Source organism: Mus caroli, chromosome 7, assembly GCF_900094665.2.
Source record: "Mus caroli chromosome 7, CAROLI_EIJ_v1.1, whole genome shotgun sequence".
In the NCBI taxonomy this organism is placed as follows: Eukaryota; Metazoa; Chordata; class Mammalia; order Rodentia; family Muridae; genus Mus; species Mus caroli.
The window spans coordinates 57555190-57570566 of NC_034576.1; the positions used below are offsets into that span (position 1 = coordinate 57555190).

A 15377-nucleotide genomic window follows, 5' to 3' on the forward strand; every position below is an offset into this window, starting at 1 on the left:
TCTACATCATAAAAAGGTATCTAATTTTGCCATTCACAGATTTTTGGCTTTATATTTTTTAAAATTCTGTTTTATAGGAAGCCTAAATTGTCTGACTGCTTCTTGTTTTAATTGATAGTTTGTATTAATGTTCGTCTACTTTATTTAGTGATACAATTTTATTTCTATCATTTTAATTTTCAGTTCTTACACTGATTCTGTTTTGTTGTTGTTGTTGATGTTGTTGTTGATATTGTTGTTGTTAGAACTGTTTAACTTACATTGATGTTTCTATCTCTGTTTTTTTTTTCTAGTTTGGAATATTTTATGTTTGCATTTCACTTTGATTTCATATTTACTCTGGTGACCATTTAATGCATTCATAGGTCAAGTTGGATCATGACATATTTAGCAATGGTTTCTATAGAATAGCCCTGCTGAGGTTTGGTAAAACTTCTTTAATATTCAAAGTTACATTTAAAAAATATATACTGGTAGTTTGCTCAAATTTTCTCATATAATTTGTGTGTCATAATAACACTCTGCCTTGAGATGATATTTTATAGCCAACAGTATAATTCATCTACCATTTCTGCCCTACTGCTGTTATATACGTGTGGTGCATATTCAAATACTTCAATGAAGCATAACTGCTTTGAGATTCTTCTTTTAAAATGAAATATATGTATGTACACATATATGTAATTTCCAAACCTCCAAATTCTAATCTATAAAATATTTCTTTTGAATTCTATTATTCCCTTCAGCTACCCCAGTTTTTAGAGAGACTTACTGTACTGAATTCTTCGGAAACAGGGTTTCCTCACATTTGAGAGATATTTGTGTTCATCCAATACTTCTGGATGGACCACCTTTCAACATTTTACAAATACTTCTGTCACCCCACACATAATTTGTCACTAACAGCCTACTTGTCACGAAGGAGCTCCTCTTCTAGAGGTCTGTAGTTACACTTCACTGTTCATCCTTTTTTGAAGTTGGATTATGACATATCTATCAGTAGCTTACATGCAATATTCCTGCTCAAGTTTGGTAAAACTTCTCGAATATACAAAGTTACTTCTTAAAAATATAGAATAGTTTGATTAAAATGTTTCATATATTTTCTGTGTCATAATAATTTTCCTTAATCTTCTTGAACTCCAAATGCATATTAGACAACTTGATATGCTTCCTCAATTCAGTCTGTGTTTAAACATTTCCACCTACATTTTAATAAGACTTCTTATACATATTTCCCCATACTTCATCATTAATTCTTCATAATAAGATAGATTTTTATCTTCATTTATAGTCTATTCTTGCTCTAGAGCTCCTGTATGTGTTTGTTGTACCAGCTTTACCTGCTCTGTACTCTTACACTGCTCCTTCAAAGTCTGGTGCTTTGGATTTTACTCACTGCTACTGTCTCTTTATGAGTACACCCCATGCCCTCCCTGAGACCCACAGTTCTGCCACATGCTTGATACTGACAGGACACACCACAGAGATTCTGCATCCTGACAGTAATCTCTAGTGAATGTTGAGTTCTCTTTATAAGTCAGTCTCTTTTTGTTACTGTCTTTTGGTTACATTTTTTTTTCACCTTTTAGTATGACTCTTCTATCAATCATCTCCTTAGCTTCCAAATAATTTTTTTTTTACACTATGGAATGGTTTGTGCTCTAAAACAGTCTTTCTAGTGTTTTAACTCAACACTTGAAGCATCCATGCATATTCTTGGATGTCTCTCCATGACTTGGAAAATAGTTCAGCTAAGCTCTGGGCATTGTAAGAATTCTGCTAGTTTGATTCTGCCTCAGCCTCACTGCAGCTGCAGGTTAGCAGAGCTAACCCTGCAAAGCCCAGCTGGCTGTTCACATTGCATGGCCTTTAGCCAGAAACCTACAATGAATTTCAGGCAGGCTTTTAGGTATTTCCTGCAGTTTTATTTTTTGTAGTCATCTTTCTCCCTACTGTGTGCATCCCACAGATCATGATCTGGCTTTCAGCTTCTTGGTGAGATTCTCCTAGGTTCCTTTTCCTCTCTATGCCACAGCAGTTGTAAGGCTTCAGTAGACACAGGTGGAACACGGCTCTTCTGTGATCTCTATCCTAGTTTTCTGGATTATAAATTGTCACATTTTTTTCTCAATTTTTTTATTTTTATAAGAAAATTTGGTATTAATTATTCCTGTATGCCTAGAAGGATAAGTCTCATCATTAGTTTTCATCCAAATTAAAACTGAGTGTGATGAGAGGCTGTCTTTGACAAATTAAATGGCCAGTGTCACAGTTAGCAAGGCAGTGCTGTCTTCAAAGGACACTTTTTTTTTTTTAAATCACAGAATTGTAAGTAAAGTAAGCTTAAGTTTCTATTCTAAAATAACCACTAGGACAGAAAATATATTCTTGAAAAATAAAGCATGTACTTATTCCCAGGGAATGAGATATTACTGACTCATAAATGTAGCATAATTTATTTAAAAATGAATGGATTTCTTAATCAATATGTTAAAAATATGGCAGTATTTGAAAATAACTACAGAAAGACTCAAAAACCTTGTTTCATAAGGACATTCACATAGAAAGGCATTTCTATACTCATCAAAAGATTTGCCCTATAAAGACCTCATTGGGAGTGATGAGTCCTGAAGGATTCTCTGTGTGACTGTTGGCCTAAAGCAGTTTAAATTTACAGTGCAAGCCTTGCATTTGAACAAAGGGTTTCCAATCTTGTGAATATAATGTTAAGATCTACAAGTAGGTGTGTATCCCATGGTTATAATTTTAACACTTGGTAGGCTGAGGCAAGAGGATTCTCAGGAATTAAGGGTTAACCAGGTCTACATATTAAGATCTTAACTCTAGCCTTCATCCCCAAACTAATTAGTTAACAATATTAATTGGGGTAACCTGTGCATGAACTCCATCACATAATAATTTACCCTCAGTACTACTAGCAAAGCAAGGACCCAGGGAAAAATGCCTGGGTCAAAAGAGATCTCCTTGCACAGAAATGCCACTAATTCAGAGTTTCTGAATTAGTCACATGAGCTAGAAAGACTGAGGAGGATGCAATTTAATAGCATAAAGCCATTCAGGAACAAATTTGAACATGCTGGGCTAGGCACTCTTTTTACATTTTTATTTTTTATTTTGATTTTTTCTATTAGATGTTTTCTTCATTTACATTTCAAATGTTATCCCCTTTCCTAGTTCCTCTCTGAAAATCCCCTATACCCTCCCTCCTCCCCCTGCTCCCCAACCCACCCACTCTCACCTCCTGGCCCTGGCATTTCCCTATACTGGGGTCTAGAATCTTTACAAGACCAGGGGGGAGAGGACACTCTTAACAATATTTATTTTGTTTTTATTAGCAATGTTATGGTTTTGTATACAAATAACAGGAACTCTCTTTTGGCCCTTTTTCTCTTAATTTTTTCAGGACAATTTTGGCATTTTTCTTCCAAATGGATAATTGGTCTCATTAGATAAAGTTTCTTGTCAATAGCTTTAATTAGAAGTGATAAAACAATGAGGTAAAAACTAGAAAGCACGTTTACAGGAATACATGTAAATAATTATTTTTGTTTAGCTCTCCACTCTCAAACTTATACATCCATCTGTACAAAATTAAAATTGATTTTTTATAAGTTACAGTTTTATATAATATTGTTACTTTTCTTAACTCTTAGAACAATTAAGAATTTTTCTGTTTAATTTAACATGTTATAGTTTGATGATGGACAGGAAAGTGTGGTGTAAATGCAACATCAAGGTAAAATTCCACAAAGCCTCTTAGGAAGGACATCTCTTCAGTCAGTGGGTAAGGGACAGACTCTAGAGTGAAATTACACCTTGATGAGACATGATTCTTGTTGCTCGTCCACTATGGAGAGAAGGAGGGAAGGATAGAGAGACAAAGAGACACACAGGAAAGAAAGAATATTTTGCAAACAAATTAATGTGAGGAATTCTACAGATGGATTGGGGAAATGTTCTTTAAGATGAAAGAACATGGAACCAAAAATTAAGAGAATGGTTAGGTACATAGACTATATATTTGAAAGTGATCTCCAAGAGCCTTTGTGTATACTCAGTTATCTTTAGCTGAATGAGCTTTGGTCAGAGTGACACACTTGAATGAATTCCCTTGAAGACCAAAGGCTTATTTGTCAATCAAGAAATGAAGGAAAGACCAAGGGACAGAGCTTTACTGACCAGAGTGAGCAGCATAAATAAATAAATATGTATAAAACCTGCATAACGACGTGATTGCTTGCACAAGAAACAGAGGCAGAAGGAAGGCTTGACTCTCTGGTTGAAAATGTGGGAGACATAGGAAACATAAAAGGTTTCCATGTGATTAAAATATCTCAAGTTATGCCAGGAAATATGTTTACAAGGTCAATGAAGTACTTCGTGCTGAAGATGTGGTTCAGATCCTTAGCCATACTGTACAGAATAAAACCCATAAAGACAGCATGTCCAACTCAGGAACAGGATGATAGGATTTTAAACAATGAGCTTAAAACTGAAATGCAAGAGTCCATTAAAGTTTACAAAATGAAGACATAGCATTCTATACAAAACTAAGAGAAAATAAAGTTATTCGTGTGAGAAACTAGAAACAACACAGTAGTGAGACTGAAAACTAAATAACCTTTACAACAAATGGCAGGTGGACCACTGATAACCTTGTACCATGAAATGTACTTGACTACTTCTATGAAGCTGTAAAAATGTATTCTAAATGGATTAGAGGTAAGGTATGGGGTAGGACTGAAACACAAAGCCTTACATATGTCAGGTCAGTACTTTATAACCAAGGTGCAAGCCTAGCCATTTGTACCTTGTTCAGAGACAAGTCCAGCTAAATTTTCCACCTCGCTCTCAAATGAATTATCCCTCTCCCTCAGCCTCCTGAGCTGTAATTAAAAGCCCATGGCACCACATCTAGATAAGCCTGCTCTTCAGAGATTAAAACACCATAATATTCAGAAGAAGCACATATATAACTATTATCACATTTTGTAAAGAAAAAACTGACATAAGTAACAGAGGCAGCAATAATAGGTAGCTTGACTTAATCGAAAGTAAAAAGCCTAGTGAAGCAGGAATTCAAACATCTATAGACACAGAACTTGAGAGGTAGAGGCAGGTCAGGAATTCAAGGTCATGCTTGGCTATATGACAAAGAAAATAAAATCGGAAAATGCCACATAATGAACTTCCCTCTGTGTTCCAAATGAAACTTTCTAGAAGATATAAAATCAACTATTCATTGGGAATATTGGCGAATCATTTGTCAACAGAGAGATTGAATTCAAAGAACTCTTAAAACTCAAAATGATATTCAAGTAAACCAATGGGCCAAAATTACAAATAAGTACATCTCAAAAAAATGTGTACACATGACCATTGAACCTATAGAAAGATGTTTACTATGCAACATGATGATTTCTCTAGGCAATTATATTACCATAAGCTAGTATGGCACACTATTATAATAACAAAAAAGGGGTTAGATAAATTGGCATTATGATGAACTATTTTTAGTATTTTGGAAAGAGGTTTGACAATATATCTCAATATATTAAATATAAGATAGCCAGATTACCCACTATCTATCCAATATAATACAAAATCTATGTTTACAAATAAAATCTTGTATGCTTGTTTTGGCAGAATGATTTATAATAGATTAAAAGGCTAACTGTCAACTTTTGAATTAACAAACCAAATGTGTTATGTCCATTCAACAGAGCATTATTTAGCAACAGAAAGTAATGAAGTATTGGTGCAGGCCATGTCATGGATGAATGAAGCCTGAAACATAAGTGTGAACAAGACAAATCACATAAGACTTAACTGTGCTAGACGATCGGAGCTGTTAAGGGATCTGTGAAGCCATAGAAACAATATAAGAATGAGACTTAACAAAGATGGGAAGAGAGCAGAGGAGAGTGGTGGGGAGTGAATTCTAATGGGTATTTGTGGTTGCTTTTGTGGCTGGTGAAAAAATATTCTAGACTTTTATAATGGTTTCTGATTTCTATTCTGTAGTTAAAATGTTTAAAACTCTGAATTATACACTTTAGACTGGTAACATTTCTCCTATCAGAATTATATCTTTTGAAAACAGTATCCTCATTGGCTCCAGGTTTCAGTACTTTGTAGAAAAGTCATTTTAGCCAAATGCAATTTCTTGATGTTCTTCACTGGGCATAGATAGGTGTTATGAACACATTTCCTAATGGAGATTGGTCCCATGAAGCTTCTCTCCCCACTGCATCTTCAGAAATCACACTGGCTTTCTGAAACAGAGAATCAACTTTAGAGTTGAATTTTCCTTCTGAATAGTGAACATCACATCATAGAACTAGGAGGCTCACACTCCTAGGATTTCCCAAGAAACACGGCATCTGCTAAGAAATATCTGTATTTGAATTTAGACTCTTAAACTTCTAATCTTGCAAGTTTAACCCCAATTCCACACATGACCTCCCTTAGCCCAGTGCTCCTTGATGCCCTAACACCCTTCAGAGGGCCTTTATAGGTTTCCTATGCAGAGTACAGCAGACCCCGAGGACCAAGTGCAGGCCTCAGTAACTCTTTACTTCCTTAGTGGATCATCTGAAGTCTTTCCATTAAGAAATAAAACCTATGTGGGAGACTTACACTGTAGAATCCCAATGTATTTTCCCTCAAGAAAATGTAAATTGTGGGATGATGTCAAAAGAATTTCAACAGCTGTTCATATGTAAAAATTACCAAGTGACTCATGTCAGATGCTTGACCACTCTGAGTAAGACAACTACAGAAATGGAAAGTAGTAGAGATGACCAAACTGGGTTCATGTGGTGACGACATTAAAATACCTAATCCTAACTTTTTATATGAGTAAAAATGCATTCTTCAAATGAGTGTTATTTCCTGCTATACACATTTTTTGTTATTATTACAAAGTGGCATGCCCTTATTAGTATGTAACTTACTTTATCATCTTTAAAAATAAGCAGAGCAGCACCCAAGCAGCTGAGACAAGAGGATTGCTGCACATTTGAGGTTTGACTGGGCTACATAGCAGAACAAAACAAGACTCCATGGAGATCTCCTTCTTGAATTCCAGGGTCTAGGTTTTCATAGTGCTGTTGTTTTGTTTCTTGTTTTGTTTTGTTTGTTTTCCCTTCCAAAAGACAAACAGTGGAGAAAGGAGCTGGGTTGTGTCTGTTGTGGATTTTACTACTGCAAAAAGGATTGATATTCTTGAAAACATTAATACTCCTATTCTAATTGCTTGAGATTCTTACAGTAAAGTTCTTCAGTAGGCGTGTCCTTACATTAAACTTCATCAAGAAGAAAACTGGAACAAACTGGAACAAAACAGTAATTAGAAGGTCAATGCACTGCATCCCCCCCCCCCTTTTTAGTGTCTGGTAACAAATACATCATTTTATATATCTACAAATATGTCTTCAATTCTGAGGTTATCTCTGATTCTTATTTAAAATGTTACTTATATGAATTGCCTGGGCAGAACAGGGGCTATCAACTAAACAGTTGGGATGGCACCTGCTGACCTTCATCCTCTAGGTCTCCCATGTGCTTGATTCTTTAGTGTAGACCCACTTCAAGTGTGAAGTTCATTGCAGCAGGAAGGTTGCCTTAGGTCTGGGGTAACTAGTTCTTTGTTTAGGAAAGAAAAGTCCAGTCCGGATACTGATGATCCTTGATTTCATCACATATGTAGTAGGAAAACTGTAATGTTTAGTACGGTGATTCTTGAGAGAACTGTCATGCACACTTTCTTCTAACACACACACACACACACACACACACACACACACACATACACACACACACACACACACACACACACACAGCATGATGTAAAGATCCCAGAGTTTCAAATCTCTGATCTGTGTAGGTGGTCAGCCTCTCTTCTTGAGAAGATTTTGCAAAATGGTAGATTTCGTTAAAGTTGTAGTATTTCCCTTTTCTGATTAGAATTCCTACAAGAGGGCTTGTTAAACATTGGTTACTTGCTATACAACATTTAGAAACTACAGAGAATACCCCTACCATTTAATTAATGACCAATGTCTCTGCGCTCTTGCTCAAGATTTTTTTTTTCCTCAGGAAAACGACCCTTGAAGGTGTATGAACTCTGTCTTCCAGCTGCACACACTTGAGTAGCTGACAGACGCAAAGGCAAAAAGAGAGGAATATCCTGACGCACCAGAACCCAGAGCCGCGGACTTCTGGTCCCTTTCTACGCTAGAGACCACTAACTCATCTGGGTAACCGGCTTCTGGTCTGCATGGGCTGCTGCTCCACTCTATCTGCAGCAGGCAAGCCATTATGCCTCTAATCAGAGCAGTATTTTAAGCTTACTCTCCAAGCAACATCTCTGCAAAAGCAAGCTGGTGAGAGACGCCCGCTCTGGACCCTAAAGAGTCTGGAGTCCTTCCCAGCGAATTGTCTCTCACCCTGCGGAGCACGCCAGCTCAATTACTGGAGAAAGAGGTTGGTCCTTGCCACCGCCCTCCCCTCCTGTCTTCAGTAGGAGCGGGGAAGAGGAGATCCGCTCCAGTGCGCACGGGAGTGACCAAGTACAGCTGCCTACTAGGGCAGCGACCTGGACGCGGGTCCTTTCCTCCTCCAGCGGCTACACCCGCCCTGTGCGCCTTGAACACAGCGCTGGACCATCCCGGCAGGGCTCCGGGGTGACATCACTCCTGAAGATACTCGCACTCTGGTCCTTGTCTTTACAAAGCCTCTATCCGTGTCTTTGTGGGTCTCAGGAGAGGGCTCCGGGCTTCGGGGAAAGAGAGCAGGACACTGAACAGCAACTGACCGGAGAAGCAAAAGAGCAGAGTCCAGCGAAAGAGTACCGGAGCTGGTGGCGACATGAAATTCAACGCTGCACACTACCTGCTGCCCCTGCTGCCTGCACTCGTCCTCAGCACCAGGTGAGTCCAGGAGCATGAGGCCCCAAGCCAGCAGGCTGCGCTCCTCCGGGGAGAGGCACCTCCCACTTAAGCAAGATGCTAGCTGAGTGATTAAGATTCAGAATCCTTGGATAGAGCAGAGACCTTCTATAGTTCCCTTAGTATCATGGAAAAAAAAAAAGTACCAGGATTGCCTCCTTTCAGGGACCGAGAGCTTCCTTCAAAGAACAAGGAACCTTCCCATCCCCAACTCCCGTGGAGCCTGGTAATCAGGAACAGAGAACAAGCAGAAGTAGGACAACATAGAGGAAGTAGGGAGAGAAGGAAATTTCCCCCAGAGTGCCTGTTTACATTAGACCCCTTCAAGTAATGTTCCCTCCTAGGGAATTCTGAAGCATTATTCTAACGTTCAGGGAGCCAGAGAAAGCTAAGACTTGTACAGTAGTCCCCAAACTCCTCCGGTGACAGTGGCCTGACTGAGGTCTTGAGTGGGCTTGGTGGCAGGTGACTTACTTTGGCTGTGTTTTGAGCAGGCTTCAGATTTAAAGTTACAAGACAGTACTGAAGGAGAAAAGAACCTAGTTGGAAACAATCGGGCACTGTGCTCCATCACTGGCCACAGATGAGAATTTCAGTCCCAGTACAGAGGACCTATTTTTAGTGGAGATTTCAAACATGCTGACTGAGAAGTGCTTTGTGACTACTGCTGGGGATCCAGTCTCAGAGTTGGTGATGGGTTTGCTTTCTTCTCCCACAAGCACAGCACAAGGGTGGCCTGTTTCAGTGCCTGGGACTGAATTTCTTCTGCATGCCTTGAGCACCCGACTGGCAGCAACCCCTTTCCTTTGGCCTCCATGAGATGAAATAACCCACAGGGTCGGGGTTCTTTCAAATCCGCATGAATGGAGACAGTATCTGATTGTATAACTCACGAAAAATAAAGTAGAGCTACATACAAGTGTACGAGATTCAGAGAGGAAAAAAAAATGAAGCAGGCTTGCTAGTTCTTAAAACTAAGATGATGAATTTCCTGTATCTCTTTCTAGTACATGTTTCTTCCAGGCCTGCCTAACCTAACTTTTCATATAGAAACTGTTCAATATTTAGCTCCAAATATTGATGAATTTGGGCTTTCCTTGAACACAAAATCCAAGTGACTTTACTAGACTGAAATTAAACTTGAATTTTAGTTCTTCTAAAAGCTTGCTTGTCATTTCAGTTTATATTCTTATGATTGCAAAAGAAGTCCACATTACTTCCCAGCATTAATGGGACTTTCCTAAGCAATAGGCTGTTGAATATTGTGCTAAGTACCCACAGCTTAATAAAGTTTGTCTTTGGGCCCTTGGCATTTGCTCTTATCTTCTGCTTTAATAATTACTTATGCTTTCCTTTGAAGAAAGGACATCTCTAAAGTGTATACTTAAGTAGATGCCCCGCAACATGCTAATTAGACAGTAAATGTTGGAACAAGGGGAAGCCAACCTACAGTGGCATAAAAGATGTAAGAAGCTCTTCAGCTCCCGTAGTCCATTTGCTTTTTAAAACAGTTGTCATTTGAATAAGCAAGCTCTAGAGTCTCCACCCAAAAGCTTGTTAGTTCTATGATGCAAGAGCAATGAACTTCCCTATCTATGAAAGTGTTGATTTCTATAGATACTTTCAATACTGAAAATTAACATATTTATTATAAAATATTAAGTTATTCTGAGTTGAAATTAGATATGGACATTCTACAGCATTGATAGTTTCGTTTTACAAAAAACTACAAGATGGACTTGGAAAAATGAATTTCTATAATTTGCAATCCATTTACATGGCTGTTTGGGACCAATATATTGTACTAGATTCCAGATTACCTTCTGATAGTGAATATATTGAAAATAAATGCTATGCTTTCAAGATGTCACTTGCTAGAAGAGAATGGACTTCATAGAAATCTCGCAGAAGGCCATTCCCCTTCCAGTCGTCAGCGGTTCTCTTTGTCGTCAGACACTCGCAAAGATTAAAACCTAAACAGGAAAGCTCTGTCAAGACAGTTGCATTAGTCAGGATGGGCCTGATGTACTGTGGAGCAACATGGTGTGCCTCAGTCATACCACCTGTGACTGGGATTCCTGTTAGCTGATCTTAGTGCTTCTTTCTGTGAGGCAATTGCATTTCACATGCTTACACTGTGGTGACTAAATACACATAGTATGACAGCTGCCACTTGTTGACTTGAAAGTTCTTCCTAAAGTGTGGGGAATGTGAAGCTGAACCTCTTGGTGGGCAAGTACAGGCACTTAGCCATGTGCTTCTCTGTGTACAGCTCCTTTAGAACTGCTAATTCTTCTGCAAGAAGCCTGGTATTCACCTCTCTCCTGAAGTAAAAGAATAACTGCTTTGAAACAGATGCTGTAGTTGGAGGAAGACAGTGCTTTTATTAGTGTTCTAGCTACAGGGGTGGCAATTCTCAGAAAGTTCTGCCTTTTAAATAGGAAGGATTGACATCTGCCTCTTCTGCTTGCTCCCTCCTTTTTTGTACAACTAGTCAACACATAAATACCAAATGGACATCCCATGATTCTGCAGGCATGAACAGCAGCAATAATCCTGACTTAAACTGACTTCATTTGTTCTGAAAGAAACTTGAATGTATACCTTTAACAACCAAAAAGCACCTTTTTTTCTATTTTCCTAGTGAACCCCATGGAGTTAAAAAAAAAAGACATTAATTTCTTGGCATATTGTCTCTGTTGTTTAGAAAGCACATAGAAGTTCAAAAGTATATTCAAGCTAATGATTTGAAAATGTAGCTAATACAAAGACCCATTTAACTCGTACACAAATGCATGTGGTCAAAGAACACTAATGCATGAGAAGGTTGAATAGCTTTAGAATAGAATGGTTGTACTTTTCAAATAGTTTCATTCTGCAGAAGGATTAAATTGGTATTCTAAGGCAATATGTAGAGTTCAGAAAGAGGACGCATAGGGACTGAGAGAATGGATGGTGGAGGAACATTTCTTTAGAAGTTCCTCCTGTCAAGGAACCATGGGGTGCTGGAGGAGGCTCGTGCTTTAGCTGCTGAACCTAGTTCAGTAGTTCTTTGATGCTGTGTCCATGCTCCTGGTGCCTTTGGATTGTGAACTTTCAAATGGCTTGAGATGGAGGAGCCGATAGCAGGGAAGGAAGGAGTGAGAGCCTATCTACTTCTGCTGGCTTTGTATCAGCAACAACTTTGAGCAGATGGTTGGTTACTGTCCTCCCAGTAGGAATCACCTGTGATGTCTCCTCTGAACCCTTGATCAGCAGCTGTACCAGATGCTTCCATAGGTCTCTATTTCCAGAGGATGCTTCACACTGTGGATGTCCAAGGCTCTCATTTCTTCTGTGCCTTATTCCAAACTCAAGATGAAGCTGTTGTACAGGTGAAAGGAAGAGAGGACAGGAAAGCTACAAACTCAAGAACACACAAAAACACTTTTAAAGAAATGCATTTGATGTAGGAAGGTGTCTCACTTTAACTATGATGAAATGGTGAGAGGCACTAACAGTTTCCCACACAACTGCGTCACACAGGAAGACTTGTATCATCATATAAATGGATTAGAGAAGTGTCCATAACAAGTCTGTGAAAAAGAATGTATTGGCTCCTGAGGCTGCATCCTTATATACCTGTTTCCAATAGCACTCTTTAAAGTGTCTTTTTTTTTTTTTTTTAGAATCTTTGTAGATCACATTTTATTTATGACCAGTGGCAGCAACAGTTCAAATGTTTATGTATTGACTGTGTGATTGTATCAAAGCAAATACATGCAATTGAAACTTGACCTTCCAACATGGAATCAAAAGATACCTGGGATTTCTGAGGTGTTAAGTGACATTTCTTCATGTATGATTTGTGATGTCAGATGTGTAACTGTTTCTGAATAACTGTTATAAGATTTCCTAAATGTCATTTTAATAGACAAGGCTCAATTATTTAAATTATCCAAATAACAGGTAGTATTTAAAAATCTTTCCCTTGTAAGTTCATATAACCAGAAAATATATGAACTTACATTCATTATTTTAATTTTTCTGCCATGATTTTATTTACACAAAATGAGAGTGCTGTCAGTCACTCAGCACCTGAGTCATTCAGCCAACAAATGTCAGGTGAAGAAATAGTTTATATTATCGAAAAGACTTTTAAAAGCAGTAATGGAAAAGAAGCTGGGTTATTCCATGTCTGTAGGGTTGCTACTATGACCAGTGTTCAAGGCAGCTTTAGAGCCACAGTGCACTTCTTAGTCTGCATATGTGGTTCCTGAGGTATGAGTAGCTATGCTTAAAAATGGAGATGAAAAATTTGTCCTTTTTTCAGCCTATAAATCTCATTGTGTTTGTTTCCAATGACATGTGCCATGTTTGTACACTACTGAATAAGAAGTCATGCATGAGCAAGAGGAAGTAAAATGTAGAGATCATGTGAAACCTGTGACGGAGAGGAAAGATGCACGAAAGCTCATATGAGTTTTATTCCATAAGTAAAAATGACAGATTATTATCGACAGAAAACAACGCTTCTCAGACACAAACTGAAGGTCAACCAAATAGTCAACATCTTCTGCAAATGAGCCCCAAACACTGGGAGATGTCATTAGACCAGGGGTGGGGTCTGCACTGCCATTGTGTCTGACTTGTTTCCTGTTGCTTCTGAGTGCTTTAATCCCTTCAAGTGTACTTTAAGGAGTCTACTGTTGGGAGACGAGCTGCAAATAAAGGCTCTGTTTAGTTCAAAGCTCTACACTTTACAAGAAGGAAAATTGAGGCTTAGAGTGAGATTTCTCTAAGGCTGAGGAGAGAAAAATAAAACAAACCCCAGAATTTCCAAAGGGATTTCCTCGATCATGTCAGTCTGCTCAACAACAGTCTCTTTTCTTATCAGGAAACATGAGAACAACTTGCCCCTTCAATGCATTAGGAGGATCCTACTTACAGTGAAATATAAAGTAGTATTCAAGGGATGCCTCCAACCACATGAAATCTTGGATCACAGAGGCTATAGGCAAAGGGAATTACAGCAAGAAGAGCCCATTCCTCACTCTGTGCTTAGTTAATTCTAGAAATGAGAGCTGGCCCCAAACTACCCAAGGTCATCTTTAGGTCTTTAAGGAGAGTTGTTAATGATTTTCACAGCTGCGCACAATTAACCCTGAGAACATACACTTAAAGTGGTGATTGTTGGCCCATGTGCTCTAATGTAAAGCAATATTTTTGAAGCGATATTTTTATGACATCAAAATCTAATTATTGAAACTACTTTATACATATGTGCAGCTTAGAAATGTGAGTAACTATTCCTCAGGGGTTGTCTATGGCAATGATATTAAGACTGATTAATTAAAACATGTTTAAGTGTATTTCAGTGTATAGCATGTAGCTATACCATGTCCCTCGGGAAATGCTAAGGTAGGTTTGTTTAGGTAGCAAATCTGGTGTGCAGGTTAGCACATCTCAGGTGAGTAGCATGCCATTTTGCAAGTTATTAAAACTGAAAATAAATATATTTATCAAATTGACTTCTAATATCTTGACCCAGTACAGCCCAAATGACAGAATTATAGTCTAATTTATGTTAATATTGTGCTCAGGGGGAAGAAATGGTGGAGGGCTTTGATAGGAATGTGAAATAAACATATCTGTTAGGCAGACTGCACATGAGAGAGCTCCTAAAATGAAAATATTGGACTCAAGATCCTCATCAGTGTTGATAATCAAATAACTAAAGATTATGGATACTCAGTCTCCCACCTTGACCTTCTTTCCAGTTCTACCTCTCTTGCTTAAAAAATCATGTAAGGACTTGATACACTGCCACACCAGGCCTCTCTAGTCCAACTAAGTAAGATGTCAGTAAGGATTAATGAAAATTTTCTTCATGCCTCCTATGGGGACTGTACCATTCTCCAGCCAAGATGAGGGTGAGAATTCCTAATTCTCATAATCTTACTTAAGGCATCCTCCTAGGGTGGAGAATCACTCACTCATTAATGGTGGAGTTGATGGTAAAAGGAACCATAATGTTTGCCCTATTGCTTGGAATTAAATTCAAAAATTACAAAATCAGAGCTTCGAATCATGGGGATTTAGAAAGGCAATTAACATGTCTTCTCCACCTTCCTCTGATCCATGGAAAGGTAATAGCAATGCCCCTCTCATAAAGTTGTCAAGAGGATTCGTTATGATAATATATGCAAATCATAGTGTCCAGCTGAGAGAAGTACAGCTCAACACACAACCGCCATTATTACATGATTAGAAGGTTTTGGCAAGGCTTGTCTACCAAAGTGTTCTTGCATTTTAGAAAGTGATCTTTTGGCCTAGTCGGCCATCAATGGAAAGAGAGGCCCATTGGACTTGCAAACTTTATATGCCCCAATATAGAGGAATGCCAGGGCCAAAAGAATGGGA

General features: G+C 38.4%; 1 protein-coding gene across 2 annotated transcripts in view; it reads left to right on the top strand.

The window, feature by feature from the left end:
- Positions 1–8180: 8180 nt before the first annotated feature.
- Positions 8181–15377, top strand: part of Luzp2 (leucine zipper protein 2) — a 371192-nt gene continuing 363995 nt past the window's right edge. The window contains exon 1 of one of the 2 annotated variants that reach the window (XM_021168299.2): positions 8181–8957. In XM_021168299.2, the coding sequence (XP_021023958.1) occupies positions 8896–8957 (62 nt within the window). In that variant the 5' untranslated portion in view covers positions 8181–8895. The remainder of the gene's footprint in view (positions 8958–15377) is intronic. The other variant, XM_029479976.1, reaches the window with a different exon arrangement.